This window comes from Chanodichthys erythropterus, chromosome 23 (assembly GCF_024489055.1).
Source record: "Chanodichthys erythropterus isolate Z2021 chromosome 23, ASM2448905v1, whole genome shotgun sequence".
Lineage (NCBI taxonomy): Eukaryota > Metazoa > Chordata > Actinopteri > Cypriniformes > Xenocyprididae > Chanodichthys > Chanodichthys erythropterus.
In genome coordinates this window covers 3788121-3814461 of record NC_090243.1, presented here as the reverse complement: position 1 = coordinate 3814461, position 26341 = coordinate 3788121, and the positions used below count along the sequence as shown (strand labels likewise).

Here is a 26341-nt window from a genome sequence, read left to right as displayed (position 1 = left end):
AAGCTACTTATATCATATTATACGAGTCATAAACATGGAGATAAAAAAAAAAAATCCATATCTGACAGAAAGAGGTCTTTTCTGACATTCTCTATATTAAATATGACATTATTCACTCTTATTTTGTCTTCAGGTTTTATAATGCATTTTTAAATATATATATATATATTGGAATAAATACGTTTTGTGGCATTAACAGGTTTTTACTCTTTAGCAAGCGCGCCATTATTAATTTAACATACTAACTATGCCAAAATAAGCCTTTCCAACTTTTCAAAAGCTTTTACAAAGATATCTGTGCATCATTTCCTCTGTAAAACGGAAAACATAAGCCATAAGATGATTATAAATGTTGCAATAACAGAATTCTTTATTTACAATTCAATTTGATTCAACATCAAATAGCATCAGCAAAGCCATATTAGTCGACAACTTGCATAACTGTATTTAAATTTCTCTCGGTATATCTAACTTTGCATAAAAGGCTCACACTAAGATTACACACATCGATGCGGATGAACAGAGGTGTTTATGTGACCACAACTGGGGGAAAAAATACATCTCAGGAGCGCAACACTGTAAGCTTTCTCCAAAAAGTCCTTATAAATTACATATTGCTTCGATTTCCCATTGCATCATCTTCATTCTCACACATAACTGAGAGGGTAAAATCAGGACTGTACAAAATAATAAAACCCACAACTGATCACAAACAAAACATGGAAAATGAGCAATATCGAGACTGGAGGATAGTGAGGGAGAAACAGAGAGAGAGAGTTCTGTACGTATCCATTGATGAGCAGTGATGAACTGGGTCGATCCTGTCAATGATTCGCTATACAAATATAATACAGACAACTTTTGTAATATACAAGACAGTAAAACAGATCTAAGGCAATATGCTAAGTTATAGCATTTCAAGGTTGTTGCATTTAGCTCTAAGAAATTGGCAGACTATACAAAACACATTTAAAGTCTCAGAAAAGAAAAATCAAAAGGTAAGGTAAAGACAAATCATTTTTAGGAAATTCAATAGCCGTTACAACTCCATTGATTAACTTCTTTATTTTAGGACAAATGGCTCTTTTGCACTAGCACTGATAAAAAGTCTAGAAAACTCTGCACCACCTTCACATCATGGCTTATATTTATTTCAAAATCTTGACAATCTTTGGACTTTGCAGAGGGTAGTGGTACATGTGCGACCTCAAAACTGGCTTTTCTCCAATATGATAGTAGCTATAGATGCGTATGGATGTCAGTCCTTGTTCAAGGCATCCAACATTCATCGAAATTGTGATCAAAAAAACCTTGGAATAAATAAGTACTCGTTTTAGTCGACAAATGCTAGCGGGTTTATTGAAATCGATTATTAAATATCCCACACGAGAATGCAGGTGTTTCTCAAAGGATACAGAAGGTTTTGAATGGTGGGCAGAGTGACGCTTCACCCCAAACAATGTGAAATCAAACTTGTATTTACAGTGTTCAAAAGGAAAAGCTAAAGCTATACCAAAACACCAGGTATATTCGTACACAACCACGGCACCTTCAGCGAATAATGACAGAGCTGGTCGTCGCAAACTTCAGTTGCTGCTGGTACATACAGTATATACTTAAAAACATGTAGGCCTAGTACTTCTTCTTCTTCTTTTTTTAAACACACCAGCTTAAACACAGATGACATGGCGATATTTTCAGCGAAAGCTAAAGGCTGACAATCTAACCCCGATACAAGCTGTGTGCAGACATGAGACGAAAACAAAATGAAAGTGGTATGTGTAAGTCTATCAATTCAAAAGGCAAGGAAATTTGGCTTCGTCCTCAAATAGGCTAGAAAACAAGGACTGTATTGCGAACATTAATAGTTTACGTGTTTGTAGTGACCGTTGATCCAAATCTGAACCGTTGATCCGGATGTTTTCGAGACGGCGAACAATGTGTGAATGTAGGAATAGCCACGTAAAACATCAATGCTTCATTCATTTTTTTTTATTTTTTTGGCTACACCAGAACTAAAACCTGCTTTCACTGAGGAACAAGTAGATTTGGACATCTCGTTTTTGTTTATTTCTCAAAATAGAAACCACAATAAAAAAAATCTGTCTTTAATACTGAGTTTTAATCGGGGAGCAAAAATGTGTCTCCTGAAAAGTCCTGTACAAAAATTACAAAAGAAAACAAAAGAAAACCTCAAGTAATAGTTATTGCTTGTTGTCTTTTCTTACACACACTGCTTGTACCTATTAGCATCTGGCATGAAGCACGTCACTCCACACAACAAAGAAAGCACGCTTCAGTGTTGAGTTTATGGCTGTGTTGGGTTCCTCCGGTGGGGCTCCCGGCTAAAGGCTTAGAAGCAAGCGAGTATCTGTACACTGTACACACAGCACCCTCCCAGACCCCCACCCAGGAAAGAAGAGCCACCGCACCCCAGCTCCCTCTCCTTAGTACCACAGGAATCAGCACATCCTCATCTTCCCGCCAAACGAACACGCGTGGCGCGAGAAACTCCGCCCTCGTTCCAGAAACCGTTAAGACTGGACTTTGAGGGGAGGAAAGAAGGGGAAATATATTGGGGGGGAAAATTAAATATAATACGAAACAGATTCCCCCCCACCCCCAGAATTGGTATTTACAATCTACCAGCATTTCATTTGACTAACCACAACAAAATCACCTTCTCTCTGAAACTACTGGACCGAGGAAAATAAAATCCATAGGTATGTTGAACTTTTTCTTCTGCTGAGGCATTTCGAATATGCACTCTTGAGTGATTTTCCTCTTTCTAACTGATGGTTCATAAAGAAATCTACACTTTTATTAAAAAAAGAAACTATACATTAGAATAAAACTTAATTTAATACACAATAAACCTCTTGACTAAATGAAGCTAATTTTACAAACCATCATCTGGATTCTCATAATCTATGAAGATGCCATTTCAACATCATTCTATCTTTATTTGCACTCTGAAACAAAAAGAAAACAAAAAGGCAAAGTGGCTGAAATTTGAGCGTGCATTTCAAATGCAGTATTCTTGCCTGTTTTGGAACGTCAGATTGGAAAGGAGTCAGAGAGAAAGATGGTTGGGCAAAAGAAGGTCTTCTTAAGAAGAGCCAGAGGAAGAAACGAGAAGAAAGACAGAAAAAGAGAGGGGAGGAATACATTCATGGGAGACAAGGATTCCGATGCCACTGAGTCTTTTCAGGGGAGACCTAAGTCACACTACGGTGAATGCAACGGAGCAGACTGACGGAAAGGGCTTTACGGTGTAAGTACGAGACAGAAGGCCGTGCTCGACTGAGGGGGTGGGAGGGGGGGCTCTAGGTCCAGAAGATCAAAGTGTCAGTGTGTGTGTGTGTGTGTGTTTGAGAGAGAGTGAGGGAGAGTGTCCGTCCCCTCCGAGCTCCAGTACCCCTGATGCATCCTCTAGAGATGTCCAGTAGGGGGCAGTAGACAGGCTCTCTATAGACCCGTACGGCCCCGATAGCAGCTTAAATAGCACAGCATCACTCCAAACTCTCCTTGATCACGCTGCAGCTGAAAATCACTCATGAAACATCTTCATTAAACTCGATTTACTGCATTGTGATGTCATCTGCCCCGTGTCAACAATACTTCTGCTGTGGAAACGAGAGAGAGAGAGAGAGAGAGAGAGAGAGAGAAAACTGGGTCTTAGACTTGACAGTGAACATTCATAAAATGAAAAACAAAAAGGAACGTACATTTTTTCACAGAAATCATTCATTAACAATAATAAAGTTGTAAATAACTTGTTTAATATGTCTTAATAGAGTACCTCAATAAGGTCTGTGGTTAACAAAGCCTCTAAATATTTTCACGTTTTGATCTATGACATAAAACACACCAGTTATAACCCGCATGTGATTTTTTTAAACCTTTATCATCTTAAAAACGGCGGTTGCTAACAAGTTGCTAAAAGGGACTACTTCCTTTGGCGGGGACTTTAGACGTCATCATGACAAACAGGACATTTGGACAGAATTTCTCATGAAAAAGTGGATAAGTATTCATACATAGTGCAGATCATAATCAGCGAGCATGTTTTTAGATAAAGTTTGAGGAAGCTTGGTGGTGACGACATTGATCCACGACCATGTAGGTGTGCTGTAGTCCGTTTATAGCCTACTGTTAGCTTTTTATATCTGACGACTTTATTTAGGCTTCAAAATGTATAAACGTTGTGTTAAGGTTATCTTGATAGACACAACATGTAAGTGTCATAACCCTTTGTTAAAAACAGAGCTGATTTTTTGCGATTTTCCAAAAGTCTATGGGAAAAATGCATAGGCTTTCGATCGAGGAATCCCGTTCGCCACTAACTTCTGGGTTGGTCTACAAAAACACGTCATCTCTGAGCTTCTCTATAGAGTGCTGCAAAAGATGATGTATTTTCAAAGGCCAACCAGGAAGTTAGCATCACCCTGGTTCCCTCGACAAAAACCCAATAGGATTTTTTGAATGATAAGCTCTATGATCAACATGTGTTTCTGATACTTACGCATTTTGTCCATCAAGATAATTTTCACAAATTAACATGAATTTTAAAGCCTAAATGCAATCGGCAGAAATAAAAAGCTAATCTTATGATGTAAACAAACTAGTTGTTCCGACTTCAACGTCACCACCACCAAGCTTCTGACAACTCTTTTAGTCTTTAATAAAAATTAAACATTTTCCCTGAAAGTGTGAGTTAGAATAGTTTTCTAGAGCGCAAATATAAACAAAAATGAAAATCCTGAGTGGGGCATTTTACGTTGTAGAATACAAGGTGAAAATATCTTGAGCTTGTGTTCACCATAGAGATTATTTCAGGCTTTAAACCAAAATCCCTTTAAAAAACCCATCGACTTCAGGACAATGGAACTGGAAGTGCTAAAATGCTAACACGTTTCTGGGTTTTGGCCTACAGAAAGTCAACCTTGCAGCACTCTATAGTGATGTCTACAGTGCTGGAGTCAAGACTACAGCATGCATCATGGTATGAATTAATCATGTGAACTACTGTTTTATTGTTTGCTGGCTAATTTAGTGGTGTTGTTGAGTATGCTTTAAGTTATGCGTCATGTGGTGTTCACTGCATATCTGTTCTTAAATATGTGGTTGATGTCACTGAACACATTAACATACACACTGATATTTGCTGATAACGTCCTAAAGATCAGCTAATTGAATTAAACCATTGCTCGGTTTACATGCAAACCAATAACCTGGCAATGCAAGTAAACTGCATTTATAAGACTTTATTAAAAAAAAATCTGTATTTTGACTGTACCACTTCTACTTCAGCTGCAGAGATGAGAAAACATTTTTACAACGTCTTGGGTGAAGAAAGAGTCAGAGTTTGTCTGGATGTGCTTAAATCGCAATAAGGACGCTGTCCTGTTACATCCCACACATGCACACTTCAATAAGATGACAGAACGCACTCTTAAGTTGTTCCAAACCTTTCTTTACTTTCAGTTTATGGGGAACATCAACTGTTTGGTTACCTGTATATTTCAAAATACCTTCTTTTGAGTTCAGCAGAAGAAAGAAATTCATACAGGTTTGGAACAACTTGAGTGTGAGTAAATGACAGAATTTTAATTTTTTGGTGAACTAACCCTTTAATGCAGGTGAAACCAGGTGAAATAGGGCTAAGGGGCAAAAAATTTAGCTGTATTGATCGGTTTATACTTGCCGTTTATGACCTTACACCGGTAAAAGAAAACACGTTAACGCATTTACATGACAACATGCACTATCAGCTTATTGCTGAAATTTTCCTGCAATCCACGTTCTCATTGTTATTTGGTAAGGGGCGCTATTATGCATCTTCTGAATGAGTACAGAATCTTCAGATCAAAACTCAGGAAAAAAAGAAGCAGAAAAAAGCGATTGCTTATGCACGTTGTAGTCTTTGATTTTCTCAGCTTTTTGTTCAAAATGTTGCTTTTTTGTTTAAAAGCAGAGGCTCTGTTCTTTCTTTTGATATATTGCATGTTCAGATATTTATACAACAGAATATTCTGGGGGCCATGAAAGATTTGTGAAAATTCTCAAAAATGTTAGCAGCGGTAGTCTGCGCCGATAGCCTTGTGGGCAGCACCGTTGCGCTTTGGGCGACCCCAGTTCGAGTCCCAGCTCACGGACCTTTCCCGATCACATCCCCCTCTTTCTCCCCCACTTCGCTTCCTGTCTTTTAATTGTGCTATCATAATAAAGGCAAAAATAAATCAAAAATAAAAAAAAAATTATTTAAAATAATTAAATTTAATCAAAAATAAAATTTTAAAAAATGCTGGCAGTGGCTGGTAACTTTAAAAAAAAAAAGCTGGTGGGGAAAGAGTTAAACATAGCCTACTTGGCTTAAAGATGTGCATGTAAACGCGCTTCACTCTCAAAGTGGTTTTTCATATTTTACTCATTACGTTTAGTCTGAGAAAAATATAAATTTTATAAATGAGACAAAACTGACTGTCTACAAATAGCAGATACAATCCAGTGGATTGCGAAGCACAGGCCACAAAACCTGTGACTTGGTGGGAAGCGCATTTAATTCACTAGAATCATATTAAAGAGTCATTTTTAAAATAATACATTTTTAAAAATATATACACAAAATATATGACAATATGCTTTTATGAGGGGGATGTTATTTTGCAAAAGATACACTGTAATAAATCATGTCAGGTAAAGTACTTTTTAAAAGCTCTTGTGACCCAGTTTCATGTACCCCTCACTAAAATGTGTTGTAATGCCAAACTTTGTGTTGCCATGAAGAGATAATTACAGCTAAGAAACAGAGAGCAATAATTCATTAAACCTCCACTAATGGCAAAATGCTAAATTATTAAAAGACTACTGACTATACACACATCTTGGGAATAAATCAGCGGACTGAGATTTCAACGGCCTGTGGACTTATAACAACACCAAGTGCACACGATCAAACCGATGCAACTTGGTTAAATATTCATACTATTTAATGAAGCTTAAAAGCTGCAGCGGACTGTGTAAAGCATATATTTTTTTACTACATAACTGGCAAGAGTGCATCACTTAAGAAAACATATTAAAGAACTATTTAAAAGGAAAACATATTGAAGGATTCAAAATGTATGGGGTCAGTAAGTTTTTTTTTTAATGTCTTCTTTAATGAAAAAAGAAAGACGTTCACCAAGGCTGCATTTATTTGATAAAAATTACAGTAATAAGTTACATTGTAAAATATGATTTTTTCAGGATTGTTTGATGAATAGAAGGTTCAAAAGAACAGCCTTTCTTTGAAATATAAATCCTTTTTAACATTATAAATGTCATTTGAATGCATCCTTGCTGAATAAAAGTATTAATTTATTTTAAAAAAATCTTACTGATCCCCAACTTTTGAACAATATTGTATATATTTGTATATTGTATATATAAAACATATGTATACACAGTAAAAAAAAAAAAAAAAAGTACATTGAAAACTTTATTTAGCTTTTATTTACATGATTTATTTAGCTTTTATTTACATGATTAAACCACAGTAATGTTGACAGTGTTGCTAATGTTATGATCTGACACTAAGATTTGGTTAGATGGAGTTCAGGGAGTGCAGGAATGTGTGGTCAAACCCTAGCTGACTTATAGACGTCATGTCTGATATTTAGCACTCAAAGTCTGTCATGTCTGCATATATGATCTCTTTATCCACCTCAAACGGGCACTAATTGCCAGCGACTAATCACATCACTGTCCTATTATGTCTAGTTCTGCATCATCCCTCTCTCTTCTGCAAAATTACCCAGGATAATTAGAGTAAATTATTAACGAGCTAGTTGCAGAGTCAACTACGCTATTTGGTGACCTCAGACACTTAAAATCTGACCATTAGACATTCTATGTCTAATGGTTTGAGTAAATAAATGCATCCAATAAATCTACAGTGTAACGCTTTTACTAAACTCCTGGCTGGAACATTGAGGAGTTTAAATGTGCTTCATTAGCGATGAAAACTTTGAGAGTTTCACAAGCACTGCAAAGTAGTTTCACTCAAAAGATGGGGTTTAAAAGTAGTTTAGTTGATTGTTGGGAAGAGTGGAGCTTGAATGGGTTCCCAATAAGCATTCACACGTTTTATAGACGAAGGTGTCACATCATGACTCTATGCGTCTAACCTGTTCAGGGCCCATGTTGGCCATGCTGCCCCCAGGTCCAGAGTTTATAGAGCTCATGCTCAACTGGTTGCCCATTTGGCCCATGTTGCTTGAGTTGGTGGCCATGGGCACGTTGAGGTTCATGCCGTTACCGTTGTACATGTTGTTATTGGCCTGCTGGCCAAACTGAGGTGGCGACTGCTGAGTGAACATACTGTGGAGGGAAGCACATAAGGGTTTAGGGCCTTTTAGGGTGGTAAAATGTTTCCTACCTAATTGTCTTCCTAAGACAAAAGCCCCGTTTCCACCGCAGGAACTTTCCCCAGGAACTAAGGACTTCGGGGTGGTACTCGGTGTGTTTCGACCGCAGGAACCAGGGTGGGTCTAAATAAAATTCCGGATACAAATTCTCCCCTCAAAAAGTCCCTGCTCATGAGGTAGCACTTTTTCAAAGTTCAGGAACTTTCGGGGGTGGGACTTGGATGCTGAACATGCTGATTGGTTGAGTTCACGCAGCATTTTATTTGGAGGGGAGTTTAAAAAATACAGCCGATGGGCCGACGACAAGGTTCAGGCTTTATTAAGCTTATATGCGGAGGACGAAATCCAATGGGAACTGGATTCGCAGTCCTACTTCACCGGACTTAATCTTCATGGTACTTTAGACTGCCATGGAAACGCAGACAACAACTGATCTTGGGGAAAAAAGTTCCTGGGACAAATTGTTCCGGGTAATTTCATTGGAAATGAGGCTAAAAAGTTAAATTAATAATTGAAAAATGTAAACAAATTTCATTGCTCACCAAAGCTGCATTTATCTGATCAAAAATACGGTTAAAAACAGTGACCGTTTTCTATTTGAATATATTTTAATGCAATTTTCAGCATCATTACTCTTTAGGGTCACATGATCCTTCAGAAATCATTCTAATATGATGATTTCGTTAATATGATGAAATGTTGAAAACATTTCTCATTATCATCAGTGTTGACAACTGCTTAATATTTTTGTGGAAACCATGATTCTTTTTTTTGAGGATTCTTTGATGAATAGAAAGTTCAAAGAACAACATTTATAAGAAATTAAAATATTGTTTAACATTATAAATGTAATTATGGATGGTCACTTTTGATCAATTTAATGAATTTTTTGCTTTAAATTTTTTTTTTTACTAAAATCATACTTTTGATTAGTAGTGTATTTATATAGTATATAAAAATCAATAGATATGTATTTAAAAAAACATACAGCTATCACAAATTTGTCAACATACTTTACAAGCTAAAAGGGTTAAACTGAGGTGCTTATTTTGTGTGAGAGCGAGTGAATGTCATGTGATAAAACTGCACCTGTTGGCATTCATGTTGCCCTGTGTCCAGCCATTCATGTCAGGGGAGGACTGGAAAGAAGTGTTGACCTGGGCCTGTTGCATCATGGGACTCTGGGCGTGGCCCAACCTGGGAGACATGAGGGGGCTCTGAGGGGTGGCGGCACCACCGAACCCGCCATCTGACTGCTGACTCATACCTGACACACACAAACAGATGTGAGGAGAAAAACCTCGGCTTGAAATAAACACACAAAGAAATCAAATATAAATGATGTAATTATTATAGTACAGCACATCATATTCACTCTCCCGCATCCACATTTAGCACCCAGAAATTAATTATAATCTGTAACTACTACAGGAACATTGATTCAAAATATTCACAAATCAAAAACATACTCACAGACACACACTAGTCTTAAATGCAAACCAGTTCAAATAATTTGTTTACCAAACTAATTAGCTGATCATCATTTTTAGAAATGTCAAAGCAGAAATCATATTGAGAAGTATTACAGCCCATCTCCATAATCAAAAGTGAGGAATCAGGGGGGACTGGAATCCCGTGTTAACTAGAGGGGTTTAGAGGTGTTAAGCAGGCAGTAAGGTAGAGTTACACATGCAGGTTAGTGTTAGTGGCTGAGACAGCCTGAGAAAAGAGGGGTGGGTAAAGGGCGGGATTGTGGGGTGGGGTCTGGGTCACCGCATAATTGGTTTAAAAATCAACTGCTCCGCCTCCACTGATCACCATCAGCCAATTAGTCTATGCAGGACAGACACTGACACATATGACACAGCACAGGCATAGACATGGCCACAATTATCAACAGTTTAACACAACACAAGCTTTGCATAAATGATATACTGAGCTCATGTGTTACCGAAAGATCTACTGTGGCAAAGTGCAAAGCTGGATATTCTGGGTTATGCCTCTAAATATTCCGTCTTAATGTCTGGATCAGTTGAATTCTGCTGATTACCACAGAACTTGTTCTTCAGTTTGTAAAAAAAGAATGCAAAATGCAGTTCATAAAATGTAATTCAAATGGAAGCCTAATAGGGTTATTGAGAATAAAATATGCAAATTATCACACTATTTGTTTTTACAAACCGAGTGACAAATCATAATATTTTTCTGTGGTAATGGACAGCATGCCCATAGATATTAAGTTGTAAATAGCCTGGAATATTCCTGTAATCTATTCTGATTACATGTACTTAATTTCATGTGGTGGAAACATTCAAGTGACTCTCCTGCCCTCTAGTGCCAACTTCTGCCGCAACCATTATGATGTTTCAAGGGCACTTCATAAATAAAATTTAATTAATACTACTTAACAAGCATAAAGTGCTAAATAACCTATTGCCTCACAGTACTTGACTGAACAACTACAATCAGATATTTAAAAGGCCAAATGCTCACTGAAACAGTTCCTAAAGCTCAGTTTATAAATATGAACATTACTAAAACACAGGTGAATTTTGGTCTTTAGTTTTATGATGGCATCTAATCTCATAATACAGTACATAATATAATCCTGAAACTACAAATCTCTTTAAATTAATCATTTAAAATCTAAATCTAAATACTGTCATTATTTATGAATGATACTATTATAGTTTTTAATATTTTACATTTTTAGTTTTTATTTTAATATTAGTTTACCTTTCAGTAATTTTGTTTGCTTTTATCACTTTTATTTTTTTTTTTTTTTTTTTAAATATTTCTATTTAGCTTTAATTTATTTTTATTTCAGTATTAGTAATTTTAGAACTTTATCTTATTTCAGTTAGTTGCAAAGGCAACATTTCTAATTCTCATTTAAAGGTTTAGTTCACCCAAAAATGAAAATTCTGTCATTTATTACTCACCCTCATGCCTTTTCACACCTGTAAGACCTTCGTTCTTCTTCAGAACACAAATGAAGATCTTTTTGTTGAAATCCGATGGCTCAGTGAGGCCTGCATAGCCAACAATGACATTTCCTCTCTCAAGATCCATAAAGGTACTAAAAACATATTTAAATCAGTTCATGTGAGTACAGTGGTTCAATATTAATATTATAAAGCGAAGAGAATATTTTTGGTGCGCCAAAAAAAATAAAAAAATAACGACTTATATAGTGATGGCCGATTTCAAAACACTGCTTCAGGAAGCTTCAGAGCACAAATGAATCAGCGTGTCGAATCATGATTCAGATCACATGTCAAACTGCCAATGGCTGAAATCATGTGACTTTGGCGCTCCGAACAGTAGATTCGATACACTGATTCATTATGCTCCGAAGCTTCCTGAAGCAGTGTTTTGAAATTGGCCATCACTAAATAAGTTGTTATTTTGTTTTTTTGGAGCACCAAAAATATTCGTCACTTTATAATATTAATATTGAACCACTGTAGTCACATTAACTGATTTAAATATGTTTTTAGCACATTAATGGATCTTGAGAGAGGAAATGTCATTGCTGGCTATGCAGGCCTCACGGAGTCATCGGATTTCAACTAAAATATCTTAATTTGTGTTCCTAAGATTAACAAAGATCTTATGGGTGTGGAACGGCATGAGGGTGAGTAATAAATGACAGAATTTTCATTTTTGGGTGAACTAACCCTTTAAGTTTCACATCTAATATTTATATTAGATATTTAATTTAATTTAATTTAATTTAATTTAATTTAATTTTATTTCAATGACCAAAAACAATTTTTACCAGTTTTAGTTAACAACAAAAACTTGGCTTTCTTCCTTCTATGGAACACAAAATTTTTAAGAATATGTTGGCTACTGAATAAAATACACGGACAACTTTTGTGATACATTTATGATGCTTTTTTTCATCATTTTGGAGTCCAATTTTTATTCAAAAAAGCTGGTTGGGAATTTCAAAAAGTCACCTTTCGCGTTCCAAAGTGTTTGGAGCAACATGAGGGTGAGTAAATTATGTCAAAATGATAATTCTGCATAAACCAATAATTTTAGTCTTTTAGAATATGATTTTAAAGGGCTAGTTCATCCAAAAAAGATTATCCTATGATTCACCAAAAAATTATCCCATAATTTACTCACCCTCAATCCATCCTAGGTGTACATGTCTTTCTTCTTTCAGCCAAACACAGTTGGAGTTACATTAAAAAATATCCTGGCTTCCAAGCATTATAACGGGAGTGAAGTCCAAAAAAGCGCATCAGTCCATCATAAAAGTAATCCATACGGCTCCAGGGGGTTAATAAAGGCCTGCTTAAGTGAAGCGATGCATTTTTATAAGAAAAATATCCAAATTTTACAACTTTATGAACTAATAACAACTGGCTTCTGGTAACGACCATATGTGATTCTAGTTCTGGACGAAAAGGGACCTGACGTATGACGTATTTGATGAACGCAGAAGAGCAGAGGATAGAGCAAAACAATACACCGGTCACAAATTAGAAGTCTAAAATGAGAATTTTTAAAGAGAAATGTCGGAGGAGCTTGAGTTTGTTTGTTGCTGAACCGTCTACTCGCACTTACGCTTACGCTACTCCTACAGCCTACGTCATCCACCGGAACTCGACTTTCTCATGAGTTATAAGTTATGATTATGGATATTTTTCTTACAAAAATGCATCGCTTTGTTTCAGAAGGCCTTTATTAAACCCCTGGAGCTGTATGGATTACTTTTAAGATGGATGGATGTGCTTTTTGGGCTTCAGAATCTCCCATTATAAAGCTTGGAAGAGCAAGAATATTTTTTAATATAACTCCGACTGTGTTTGACTGACAGAAGAAAGTCATATACACCTAGGATGGCTTGAGCCAATTATGGGATAATTTTCATTTTTGGGTGAACCATCCCTTTAAGATCGGATGTCACTACAGTTGCCGGATTAGTATTTTTACACAGCTGACCTGTATCTGAACTATTGCGTTTCTAATTAAACCATGTTAACTGGCCCTGGTTGTCATTGATTTTTCACTGATCACACAAGTTAAGCCTGTAGCGCTGCCGGTCGCAGGTGTTTGTGCGTGTGTGTGGAAGCGCATGACACACAGACAGAGAGAAAGGGCAGGCAGTACCTGAGCTGGGGAACTGAAAGGCACTGTGCTGCATTTGAGGGCTCATAACAGCCCCAAACTGTCCGCTCAGACTGCCCAGCATCCCCTGGTTAGCTAGACTCATCTGAGAGCCATGCATGGCGCTGTGGGAGAGGAGCTGGGGGGCGGGGAGGTTGGGAGAACCGGGGGAGAAAGGGCTGGTGGAGGGAGGCGGCGAGGCCAGTCCTGTACCGTAGTTGGGCGGATAGGGGAACTGCTGGGGGTTGGCCTGGGGGATCCGCGGGTTGCTCATGGTTCCGGGCATGCCTGCTGCGGCCATGTTGGGCGGCAGGTTGAGGCCTTGGGCTCTCATGACCAAGCTGCGCTGTTGCTGCTGCTGTTGTTGCTGCTGTTGCTGCTGCTGCCGTTGTTGGTCAAGCTGACGCTGACGCAAGTGATTACTCAGCATCTCTCTCTGCCGCTGGGCCAGCATCTGAGCGTTGATTGTCCCCTGAGAGACAGAGAGAGTTCTGTGTTATTTATGCAATATCGACATTGGTGCGCAAGATAGAATGCAGTAAATGATTCGGCGTACCTGATTTGGAACGTTGGGTCTTAGAGGTAGGTTCATATTTGACACTCCAGTCATTTGATTCATCATAGGCTGGCGATTCTGGGAGAGAGACAAATGTAAGATGGCACATTTTAGAATTATTTCAAAAGAAGCTTCACTCATATGTAATTACTATTCAATACTTGAGCAATATATTCTCTTAGGCCCTGTTTATACTTGATCGATCGGATCACAGGTGGACGAGGGAGACACATTTCCGTTTACACCTGGTATTTTAATCAGTCTCTTTTGTCCACTTCCAACCACTTCTGTCCAACCACTTCTAGTCTACGGCTGGGTAAATGTATGTTTTTTTTTTTTTTTCAGATCTTTCAATCTAATGGACAAAATAATCTCACGCAATTTACAGTACAGTCCAAAAGTTTGGAACCACTAAAATTTTTAATGTTTTTAAAAGTTTCGTCTGCTCACCAAGGCTACATTTATTTAATTAAAAATACAGTAAAAAACAGTAATATTGTGAAATATTATTACATTTTAAAATAACTGTTTTCTATTTGAATATATTTGACAAAGTAATTTATTCCTGTGATGCAAAGCTGAATTTTCAGCATCGTTACTCCAGTCTTCAGTGTCACATGATCCTTCAGAAATCATTCTAATATGCTGATTTGCTGCTCAATAAACATTTATGATTATTTTTCACTTTTTTTTTTTTTCAGGATTCCTTGATGAATAGAAAGTTCAAAAGAACAGCATTTATCTGAAATACAAAGCTTCTGTAGCATTATACACTACCGTTCAAAAGTTTGGGGTCAATAAGAATTTTTATTTTTATTTTTTTGAAAAGAAATTAAAGAAATGAATACTTTTATTCAGCAAGGATGCATTAAATCAATCAAAAGTGGCAGTAAAGACATTTATAATGTTACAAAAGATTAGATATCAGATAAACACTGTTCTTTTGAACTTTATATTCATCAAATAATCCTGAAAAAAAATATTGTACACAAATATTTTGTACAATTGTACACATTAAATGTTTCTTGAGCAGCAGATCAGCATATTAGAATGATTTCTGAAGGATCATGTGACACTGAAGACTGGAGTAATGATGCTGAAAATTCAGCTTTGCCATCACAGGAATAAATTACTTTGTCAAATATATTCAAATAGAAAACAGTTATTTCAAATTGTAATAATATTACTGTTTTTACTGTATTTTTAATTAAATAAATGTAGCCTTGGTGAGCAGATGAAACTTCTTTTAAAAACATTAAAAATCTTAGTGGTTCCAAACTTTTGGACTGTACTGTACATATGAACGCGCCCAGACAACGGAAAAACCTACAGAGAGCATCAGCTTTCGTTTCTGCTCCGATAGCTGCAAGACCACGCCGAACGCTGAGAGTGTGCGTTAGAAATCGGGAATGGTGGGAGAACATTGTGCTTGGTACATTTTTTGTCTTCAACCAAATTTGGGTCTTCAGCCAACAAAATTTAAATCCCATCTGGCTAGCGCGCTTCCCATAATGTTTATGTTTAATCAGTAGGCGGAAATTAGGCCGTCTTTAGTGACTGTTTGAACACATGAACGTTTCCCCTACAAAAGCAATCCAGTTGAATGCGTTTTCGACTACCTCTGGAAGTGGTCCAAAGTGGACAAGCTCAAAATGTTTTACACCCTGTTTACACCTGTATTTAGTGTCGTCCACTTGTGATCCGATCGAACAAAACACATCTTAATACCAGGTGGGCCTTATTCTACATTTAAGCAACTGCTCTGTTCTATACAACAGCACGCTTGTTTGTATGATACTGATACACATCAGCTTGACGAACAAGAATTAAATATCAATTAAAAGGCATTCCAAAAACAAAATATCTTGTCATATTGTGTATTTTTTGCTCTGCCAACAAAAGTTTCATTATAACCCATAAAATTGGAATTCTATGTAGCCAAAAGCCAACAAACACAAGCGGAGTGATGCAAACAGGAAAACATTCTAGGGCTGTAATACAAAATATCATCAGTCTTGGAGTGCCATTGTTGTGTAATATAGTATATTATTATTACCATACTATATAAAAGCTAAATATACAACAAGAAATACATATTTAAAAAAAATAAAAACAAGTTATATTTCTAAATAATAATAACCACATTATATATAATCACTGCTTGTAGCTTCAAATCATCAGACACCAAACAGTTATGAGTGATGACCCCTAAATAAACCCAAATGAGGTCAAGAAACAATTCCTGAAATATCCAGCAGGGGGCAGCTAACCACAGACAGTACTATTTCACCAGTCTGATGTCTGATTTACATTTTCTGTGTGTGTGTGTATAACAATAGACAAAGATTAGGCATTAAGTATTTGGATTAACAAAGCTAAGTGTCACTAATTAACTTAAAAAAAGGGAAAGTGTTCCAATGTGTTGTCTATCCACTTTAAAGGGTTTATGTTAAAGGTATAGTTCACCTAAAAATACAAGAAGCTATTTCGAGAAATGTTACAGTGTTTCTTTGTCCATACAATGGAAGTTAAGAATCACCAAAACTGTTTGAGAGTATAAACTATACCTGCTGTGCTTGTAGCCTGTGTTGAAGCTGCAGTCTGAGTGTATTGGGTTGGTTGGGGACGACCCCGGTGGGCCTGAGTCCTGGTCTTGCCGGCACACGGAGCATGGGGTATCCCGGCCTCTGCCCCATCTGTCCCGTCATGCCGTGGAAGCTGGGGTCCTGCATGGGTGCGTACCCGCCCTGCTGCATGTGGGCCTGAGATGCAGTGTACTGCTGCTGGCCGTACATGGGCGGCTTCTGATCCATCATCATACCGGGGTCTTGACCAGAGAACTGATCCTGCTCCACCGGCTGGGCCTGAACACAAGCGTGGAGATACACAGTTAAACTTTAACCAGCAATAATACATGTTATTTACTGTGTGTTTACATTATCATGAATGTGCAATAATAATAATATAGTTGTTACAGTTCTGGTTTGGGATTTATAGTGAAGCACAGAAATATCAGCAACCCAAAAAAAGAATCATGCGTCATGAAATTGCTCATCAGTGTTTCAACTGTGGAAAGACGCCAATAAAGCAGATAAGATTTACCTCAGGAAAGCCATTCAATGTTCATAGCTGGTTAGTTAACAGGCAAAAATAACTCTAGAGAAAACATACTATATTTTTACTTCATTATTTAATGTATTTTTGAATAAATCGGTCATGAAAACATTTTTATTAGAGCTACTGTTTACATTTCAACAAATTGTTGATAAAAGTTGATAAACACTGCCTTATGTGCAATTTAAATGTTTATATAGTGTTGATTATTTAATAAATTTGATTAATTTTTGGTTATTAAAAATAAGAGATGTTTCAGAAGTGAAGATAATAGTTCTATTTTTTTTTTTATAAAATAATTAAAAACATTTTTCTTTTGTGCATAGTAACAAATCAGATAATTATTATGAAAGTAAAAGAAAAATGGTTAGTATTGAGCTCATGTAAATTTAATTAATTGATTATTAAATAGACTTTTTGTTTGGTTTTCGGCTAAATGTAAACTTCATTTCTGTGCATCACTAGGTAGAGTGAAAGATATAGTCAATATAGTGAAAGAAAAAAGGGACTGGGTTGTAAAAGAAAAAAAGCACTATGTACCTGTCCCACTAATGCCGGGATACCAAGTGCACGGTCTATCTCCTCTAGGCCATCAAAATCTTTGAGGACCGTGTAGAGCTGGCTGAGGAGAGCACCCTCGTCGGCCGGACCCTCAGAAGGAGGAGGGCACAGCACATCCTCCTGAGAACTGGGGTATATGGAGCTGACAGACACGAGAGACTCTGATTAAGTAACTGAGACATGAATGATGGGTCATTCCATAATGGATTACATCTGAGTGCATTTGTCTAGAAATTTTGTTATGGAAGGACAAAAATCAACATGTGCAGACAGCACACGCCTCCAATAAACTGGAGGGTCTAACAATAGTGACAATAATAAATGCTGTTTACCTGTTCTGGTTCCCAAATGCCACCGGCTCTATAGGCATCACACTGTCTGGCCATGGAGCCGTCTGATTGGGCGGTGCCTGTTGCTGGGGAAACTGGTGGCCAGCCATGCCCATGTCCATGTTTGACTGGGCTGAGGAAGAAACAGCAGATGATAAAACATGTTAAAAAATGCAGAAAAAAAAAAAAAACATTTGTTTTTCGCATAAAGGTCTGAATAAGTAAAATAAGTCACTAAATAAAGCTGGTTAGGGTCAGGAATTAAAGCAAACTGAGAAGAAAAGTCTTCCTTTTCCAGAAATATATGCTCTGTGTACATTTACCATTGGTCATCATCTGTGGCTGAAGCATCTGTCTGGGTCCAGGCTGGCTGTTGGGCCTCATGGGCATGCCTGTGCCAGAGTTAGGCACCATGCGAGCGTGGAGCGCCCCCTGCGGGAGAGTGTGCTGGCCGGCGGGTGCAGCTGTGGCGGGTGAGGTAGCACTTCCGACGGGACCAGGGCCCTGTGCGCCCCAACCGTCCTGCTGCATTCCTACACGGGCACCGTTATTACCCATGACTCCTTTAAATAAATAAAAAAATTAATTTTTGATTGAAATCCAGTTAGAATTTATACTAGTGTTCAAAAGTTTAGGGTCAGTATGATTTATTTTTTTATTTTTTTCAGAAAGGATGCATAAAATTGATCAAATGTTACAGTAAAGACATATTACAAATATATATTAAAATAGATAACAGTTATTTTAAATTGTAATAATATTGCATAATATGGCTGTTTTTACTGTACTTTGATCAAATAAAAGCTTTTGTGAGCATTTTTCCCAAGGAATTGGGCTAGTTTTAAATTGTTTCCATGGGTTGATTTTTTCCCCCGCTGAAAAAAAAAAAAAAAAAAAAAAGGAAATGAAATGAATTAAAATTCTTTAAATTTGCTTCTTTGATAATTCACACTGCTTAATTTGTCACTCACATGAACGAGCATGAACCTCCAATTTCGGGCATTTGTTGGCGAGTGAAAATCGGGCCTAAAATTGTGCAGTGTGAACTCACCATTAGGCTATTTTTGATTGGCTACTGGCCTAGTTTTGTTGTGCAAACCCTGGAGACCTTTCAAAAACATTAAAAAAAATCTGACAGATCCCAAACTTTTGAATGGAAGTATAAACTGATTAATTGTGATTTGATTGGGTTGTGAAATTTGGCCAATGATATCATTATGTTGTTTCGGAAGTTTGATTCAGTGTACAACCAGGTGCATTAGTGCACTTACTGACCAGTCCTACCTTAGCAACTGTAACTATTTTCACAAACTTTTCTATTCGGGATAGTTTTAAACACAGCTCTATGGATGATATCCAAAAATAAGGTAAAATATTTTTACCGAGTCTCTTATGAGAGTGACACAAAATACACAGGAGTAATTTTTCCCCCAAACCTTTCAATATATCTTAAGAAGTTACTGAGGACTGTGTTAGTCATCATTCCCAAACAAACATTTCTGTCTGAGTTAGCGACAGTACCCAAGCAAAGAGTCAATTGACAAAATAAATGAGATATATAGAAAAAAAAAATAATGGTACATATAAAATATGGGTCACATTTTAGATTAGGCTCCAATTCTCACTATAAAGTAACTATTAACTATAACTTTTGCCTCATTAAACTCCTTCATACAGTTTATTAATAGCAAGGTAGTTGTTAAGTTTAGGTATTGGGTAGGATTAAGGAATGTAGAATATGGTCATTAATATGTGCTTTAAAAGTACTAATAAACAACCAATATCCTAGTAATATGCATGCTAACTAGCTGATAGTGAGAATTGGACCCTAAACTAAAGTGTTACCAATATGTTATCATTTAATTCACAAAACTGTGAAACTAAAAACTGAACTATAAAAAGCGACCACTTGAAAAAAAAAAAAAACGAAGATATGATCAGACAAGAAACCTTGCAATTCTTTCCGAAGGTTATGAGTCACTCATATCTAGCCGCTCACAGTCTCAACTTAAGTGCACATACACATGCACGAGAATGCAACCCACCACACACAAACAAAACGGAGGGGCTTTCTTTAGATCTGACTCAACACTTTTGTGCCGTTTTACACATTTATATTCCTCTTGGCTAACAGCGTCATGCTTGACTGTGCATCAGTGATCACACTGAAACTTTGGTTTGCACATGGTCGAGGCGGCTTTGGAACTTTCCTCTCATTGTAGGTGTTAAGTGTGGGGGAAGCCTTGTTATCTGCAGCATATCTACAGACAAGCTTCATTTTTCTCCTTTATTTTTTGTTAGTGCACATTTAAAAGCACTGCATTTTTGACCCCAGCTAAACTCACCTGCATTGACCATGTTGGGCTGATTAGGCATGACACTGTGGTTTCCCATCATGCCTTGTTGCTGCATGAGTGAGTAGGGGCTGTTGTTCCTCATCAGAGGGTACTGACCCTGAGCACCTTTAGCAGACATGTTCATTTCCAAAGACACGCTTCTGACCGGAGGAGCTCTGCCGGGATGACCTGGCCGCGGCGCACCGAAATCTATGAACACACACAGCAAACATCCAGTAAGAGGTCATGGAGAGAGAAAAAAAAAAAAAAAAAAAAAAAAAAATCACCCTATTTAGTTAAAGTCTGGTCTTAGAAAGGTTACATTGATATGATTTTTTAAATGTTTTTAAAGCTCAATGTTCACCAAGGCTGCATTGATTTGATCAAAAATATAGTTTGAAAATATAATTTAAAAATGTAATTTATTTCTGTGGTCAAAGCTGAATTTTCAGCATCATCAGTGTCACATGATCCTTCAGAAATCATTCTAATATGCTAATTTGATGCTCAAGAAAAATTTCTTATCAACAATTTTGAAAACCGTATTGCGGCTTAATATTTCTGTGGAAACCATGACATTTCTTTCAGGACTATTTTATGATTAGAAAGTTTTATGATATGGCTAGGAACTATACTCTCATTCAGGCGTAATAATCAAGGAACTTTGCTGCCGTATCATGGCTGCATCAGTGCAATGATATTACGCAGGGTCTCTCACAAACGTCTCCATGGTTGCAATGCACGTTCCCTGTGCAAGCAGGGGCACACAGGCGCTGCGTAATATCATTGCACTGCTGCAGCCATGATACGGCAGCAAAGTTCCTTGTTTATTACGCCTGAATGAGAGTATAGTTCCTAGTCATATCAGCCTAGAAAATCGCAACTTTTTATTTTCTGTCGGTCTTAGTACACGATTTAACTACAGAAGAGTCAAGTTTTAAATAGGAAAAATATCAAAACTCTTTGGTCATTTTTAAGCGCGATGCTAACGGTCTAATCAGATTCAATGAACTATGCTAAGCTATGCTAAAAGTGGTACCGCCAGACCCAGAGATCGGCTGAATGGATTCGAAAACGGTAAAACTCAACTGTTTAACTCTAGGGGAGTTGGAAAATGAGCCTATTTTCAAAAAAAGTGGAGTGTTCCTTTAAGGGTTAAAAAATTAGTATTAACTAACTTCATTTATCTATACAGCAGCTCTAGAGAAAATGGTTATATCATCGTCCAGCTCAGTTCAGTTCTCACGCAATGGTGTCAATGCAGTCAGATCAATAATATTGTTGATTATTAAGTGTCCCCAACTAAGCAAGCCAGAGGCGACACTGGCAAGAAACCCAAACTCCATCAGGTGACAGAATAGAGAAAATACTTTGGGAGAAACCAGGCTCAGACTGTGTCTAATTCTCCTCTGGACACAGTCAGTATTAACTTATGTAAATGACTCGACACACACAAACTGTGGTCATTTCTGTTTCTGGCAAGTCTCAGTTGACTGAGCGCGTGAGAGAGAATATCTGCACACCTGAACTCATGTGAATGACAAATAAAAGCGTCATGAGAAACTCATGTTCAGTTTCAGTCAGCCTCTGGGCACACTTAAATAGTTTCAGTGTGTTTTGCAAAAATTATGACGTTTATTGCTGTGAGTTCACTTCATTGTCACCGTCATGTTTATGTATTTCATACATTTTTGACTCTGTGGAAATAAATTAGGATGCTGTTTGTGGACAGACAAGGTTGTGTCACCTTGTAAGTAAGTGCAAATAAATCCAAGGCTAGTCAACGAAACTCCTTGAAAACACACAAACGTACAGTGCTCAGTGTAAATGAGAGCACCCCCTTTGAAAAGTAATGTTTTAAACAATATCTCAATGAACACAAAAACAATTTCCAAAATGCTGACAAGATTAAGTGTTATATAACATCTGTTTAACTTATAACATGAAAGTAAGGTTAATAATATAACTTACAACAAACTTATAACAAAATGTTCAGTTTTACTCAAATTAGGGCAAAAATTAGTACACCCCACAAAGTCTCTGGAGCAAAGCTAAATGTTAGACTATAAATGTCTAATTTAACAAGAATTCAACCACAGGTGAGTCTAATTATTCATTACACAGGTGTCCAGCAGACAGTCGACTATAAAAGGGTGTTAAAACATCTTCCCATTTCAAGCTGTCAGCAATGGCACCACATGGAAGAAAAATGTCACAAGAAAGGTGAAGGCTGCAAGAAGATCAGCAAAGCTTTACTTATCAGTTTCTGACTGTAGCAAAAGTGGTACAAAAATTAAAAAAAGATGGAACTGCAACCATCTCGCAGAGACGTCCAGGTCGTCCACCGAAGTTAACACCTTGACAGGAGCATCTTCTGGTGAGAAGGGTTGAAGAAAATAGGCATGCAAGTTCACTGCAGTTATCTAAAGAAGTAGAAGGCCAAACTGGGGTGACTATTTCCCGTAATGCAATACGGCGTACACTGCAGAGGAATGGCATGCATGGGTGCCGTCCACGAAAGAAGCCTTTCCTAAAGCCCAGGCACAAAAAAAGCCTGTCTAGAGTTTGCCAGGGCCCATGCTGACAAAGATGAACACTACTGGGACTCTATACTCTGGAGTGATGAGACCAAGATAAAGGTTTTTGGAACGGATGGCTTCAAAACTGTATGGCATCGCAAAGGTGAGGAATACAAAGCAAAATGCATGGTGCCTACAACGAAATATAGTGGTGGCAGTGTCCTTATGTGGGGCTGCATGAGTGCTGCTGGTGTCGGGGAGCTGCATTTCATTGATGGCATCATGAATTCACAGATGTTCTGCTCTATACTGAAAGAGAAGATGCTACCATCACTCCGTGCCCTTGATCATCAAGCACTTTTCCAACATGACAAAGATCCTAAACACACATCTAAGGCCACTTTTGGATTTCTGAAGAAGAACAGGGTGAAAGTGATTCAATAGCTCCTGATCTGAACCCAATCGAACACCTATGGGGGATTCTGAGGAGACAAGTTGAGCATCACTCTCCATCCAGCATCCAGTCTCTAAAAGAGGTCATTCTTGAAGAATGGAAAAAGATAGATGTTGCAAAATGTTGCCAACTTGTTGATTCCATGCCTAGAAGACTTGGTGCTGTCATTAAAAATCATTCAAACTACAAGATGTTGTAGTTTTTGTTGTGGGGTGTACTTATATTTGCATCACCCTGATTTGAGTAAAACTGAAAAATGTGTAATCTAAGTTATATTATTAACCTTACTTTCATGTTAAAAGTTAAACATGTGTTGTATTAAACTTAGTCTTGTCAACATTTTGAAAATAGTTTTTGTGTTCATTGAGATATTGATTAAATTGTTACTTTTCAAAGGGGGTGTACTCATTTACACTGAGCACTGTACATTCACACTTACTATCAGGTGAAGTCTGGATAGGATTATGATGTCAGAGCTGGTTAAAGGTGACACAGTTGTTCTAAAGGTAGTTGATTACGTAGCACACAACATACACAAGTGCGTTACATTGGTCTAATCTTCTTACATGAGAGTTCAAGAGGGTGTTTGTGCATAAATATGAGCGATAAGGCAATTATATGACCATTTGTATACAAACAAGCAAGCAAGCTTGGAAATAAGATGTTCACATTCAATTTTGTCTTTTAACATGCCCCTATTCTGCCTTTTCAAATATTACCTTTCATATAGTGTGTAATATAGCTGTTTGGGAATGTAAAAGGTCTGCAAGGAAATATTCAGAAATAATGAAGGTTCTAACATTTCAATGTTAGCCTTTATGAATTTTTAAAATATGTTTATGTGTATTTATATATTTATACATTGGGGAGGGGGGGTTGCTGCCTCCCCGTAGGCTACAGAAGTGCTGAGGAAGCCTTCGAAGCTGAAATTCAGATACGGTATTGGCCGTTTTGTTTCCGGCACTGACTGTAAACGGTAGATCAGTCACAACAGACTGGGCCATCTGACCAATCAGAGCAGAGTAAGCTTGCGTAAAGGAGGGATCCCACTTATGACAAACCTAACCTCTGGGGGCAGTCGTGGCCCAATGGTTAGAGGGTCAGACTAATAACCCGAAGGTTGCAGATTCGATTCTTAATACCGGCAGGAAATGACCGAGGTGCCCCCTAACCCCCAATCACTCCCCAGGCGCCACAGCAAAAATGGCTACCCACTGCTCTGGCTGTGTGTGTCCACAGATTGCAGTGTGTGTGTTTACTACTCACTACTCCTAATGTATGTGCACTAACTTGGTGGGTTAAATGCAGAAGACAAATTGCAAAGTATGGGTTACCAACTTTATTTTAGGGTGACATAGTTACATTGTACTTACTCAAGTTCTGAGTAATATTAATGAACTACATGCACTTACTATAGAGTTATGGTTAGGGTTAGGTTTAGGGTTAGTTACTTGTAATTATGCATAATTTACTGTTATTACTATAGTAAGTACATGTTAATACGTCACCTTAAAATAAAGTGTTACCAAACTTAAAAACCGAATTGTTTATCTAACCTTTTCAGGCACTGTGAGAAAAGAGGTGATGCTGCATAAGAGTTTTTTGACCTTGGATGCATGCAAGCCTATCGTAGGAGATCGGCAAAACAAAATGAGGAACCTAATATAACCTTAATATAGCATAATTGGGGCACTTTAAGGTTGGAATGCACTACACTCCTTTTGCCCTGATTTACAGTCTGGACAAGTCCGTGCTGCTTGCCGAAATTCAGAGCCAGTATGCAGATTTGAGATGACATTTCACAGAAAATACATGATGGACACAGACTCCGATTTTTAGATTCAGACTCTGATTCCATCCAGTTGAAGGATATCAAGAATTTTTGGTTTTTGAGCTTATTTTAGAACACATTTTTTTACATTTGTTATGTGCTTCCAACACACAAAAAAAAAAAAAAAAAAAAAAAAAAAATTCAAAGTTGTAAATAAAGATTAATGCAGTATGTTTTACAAGAAATACCATTCCAGACTTTCTATTTCAAAATTTCACATTAAAGTCAATGTTACTTGCCATTTGTTTGTAATTAATAGCAACATTTACCATTTTTGAGTGAAAATTTCAACACCATTTAGTGTATGATGCCCAGTTTTTCCTTGTCAAAGTCGTCAAGTGACTAGTGTTTTAAAATCTGTCCAGATTTGATAAATAGTGTATTCCAGCCTTAAAGCCTTGGGTATACTTCGTTTTTTTACGTGTATGCTAGTGCATGCGAACATTTGAACGCACAGCCTTGCAAAGTATACTTCACTTGACTCGTACGCGTACAATAGCATTTGACGCATACACAGTTTTGAGCAATCTCTCGCCACGAGTTACAATCCATGTAAACATATTTGTATTCTTTCATGCTAGAGTTGTACAAATGAGGGTACAATCTGTCGTCTATATAGGCCTCCATTGTCGCTGTAGCTTGCTTTCGTTCCAATCCATTCTGTTTATGCTTGTTTTCTTCATCTACCTTGTGAATCAACGCTCTGGGGGCAGGGTTGCCATCTTGTGAATAAACTAATTACTGCAAAAAATAAAAAACAAATGCGCATGTGCGAAAATACGCACGGTTTTAAAAATCCAGCGGTGCGCGTACAGTACGCTGACCCTCACGTACGTGTAAAAAGTGAAGTACACTTTGGCCTGTAGAAGAATGTGTGTGTTACTCACTCTGTTGGCCCACAGCCTGTAGTGCTCTCTGTTGCTGGGGACCCATGCTGGCTCCGCCCTCTCCAGTCATCTGCAGGATGTCATTGATGATTGACTGCTTGTCCACGGCAGCAGGCAAAGATACAGGCCGGGAGTCCGAGAACAGGCCTGGCTGACTGTTCTGTAGATCATCCAGGATATCATCCAGCTCGCTCGACTGCAAACACACAAGAGAATTTC

General features: G+C 37.6%; 1 protein-coding gene across 8 annotated transcripts in view; it reads right to left on the bottom strand.

The window, feature by feature from the left end:
- Nucleotides 1-340: 340 nt before the first annotated feature.
- Nucleotides 341-26341, bottom strand: part of ncoa2 (nuclear receptor coactivator 2) — a 128036-nt gene continuing 102035 nt past the window's right edge. For 5 of the 8 annotated variants that reach the window (XM_067378713.1, XM_067378715.1, XM_067378714.1 and 2 more), the window contains 10 exons: nucleotides 26123-26318; nucleotides 20441-20641; nucleotides 18419-18658; nucleotides 18099-18228; nucleotides 17746-17908; nucleotides 16659-16955; nucleotides 14092-14169; nucleotides 13539-14007; nucleotides 9501-9678; nucleotides 6341-8364 (listed from right to left, as the gene is read on the bottom strand). In XM_067378713.1, the coding sequence (XP_067234814.1) occupies nucleotides 8151-8364; nucleotides 9501-9678; nucleotides 13539-14007; nucleotides 14092-14169; nucleotides 16659-16955; nucleotides 17746-17908; nucleotides 18099-18228; nucleotides 18419-18658; nucleotides 20441-20641; nucleotides 26123-26318 (2166 nt within the window). In that variant the 3' untranslated portion in view covers nucleotides 6341-8150. Of the gene's footprint in view, nucleotides 3627-6340; nucleotides 8365-9500; nucleotides 9679-13538; nucleotides 14008-14091; nucleotides 14170-16658; nucleotides 16956-17745; nucleotides 17909-18098; nucleotides 18229-18418; nucleotides 18659-20440; nucleotides 20642-26122; nucleotides 26319-26341 lie in introns of those variants that run through there. The other 3 variants (XM_067378719.1, XM_067378718.1, XM_067378720.1) reach the window with 3 other exon arrangements.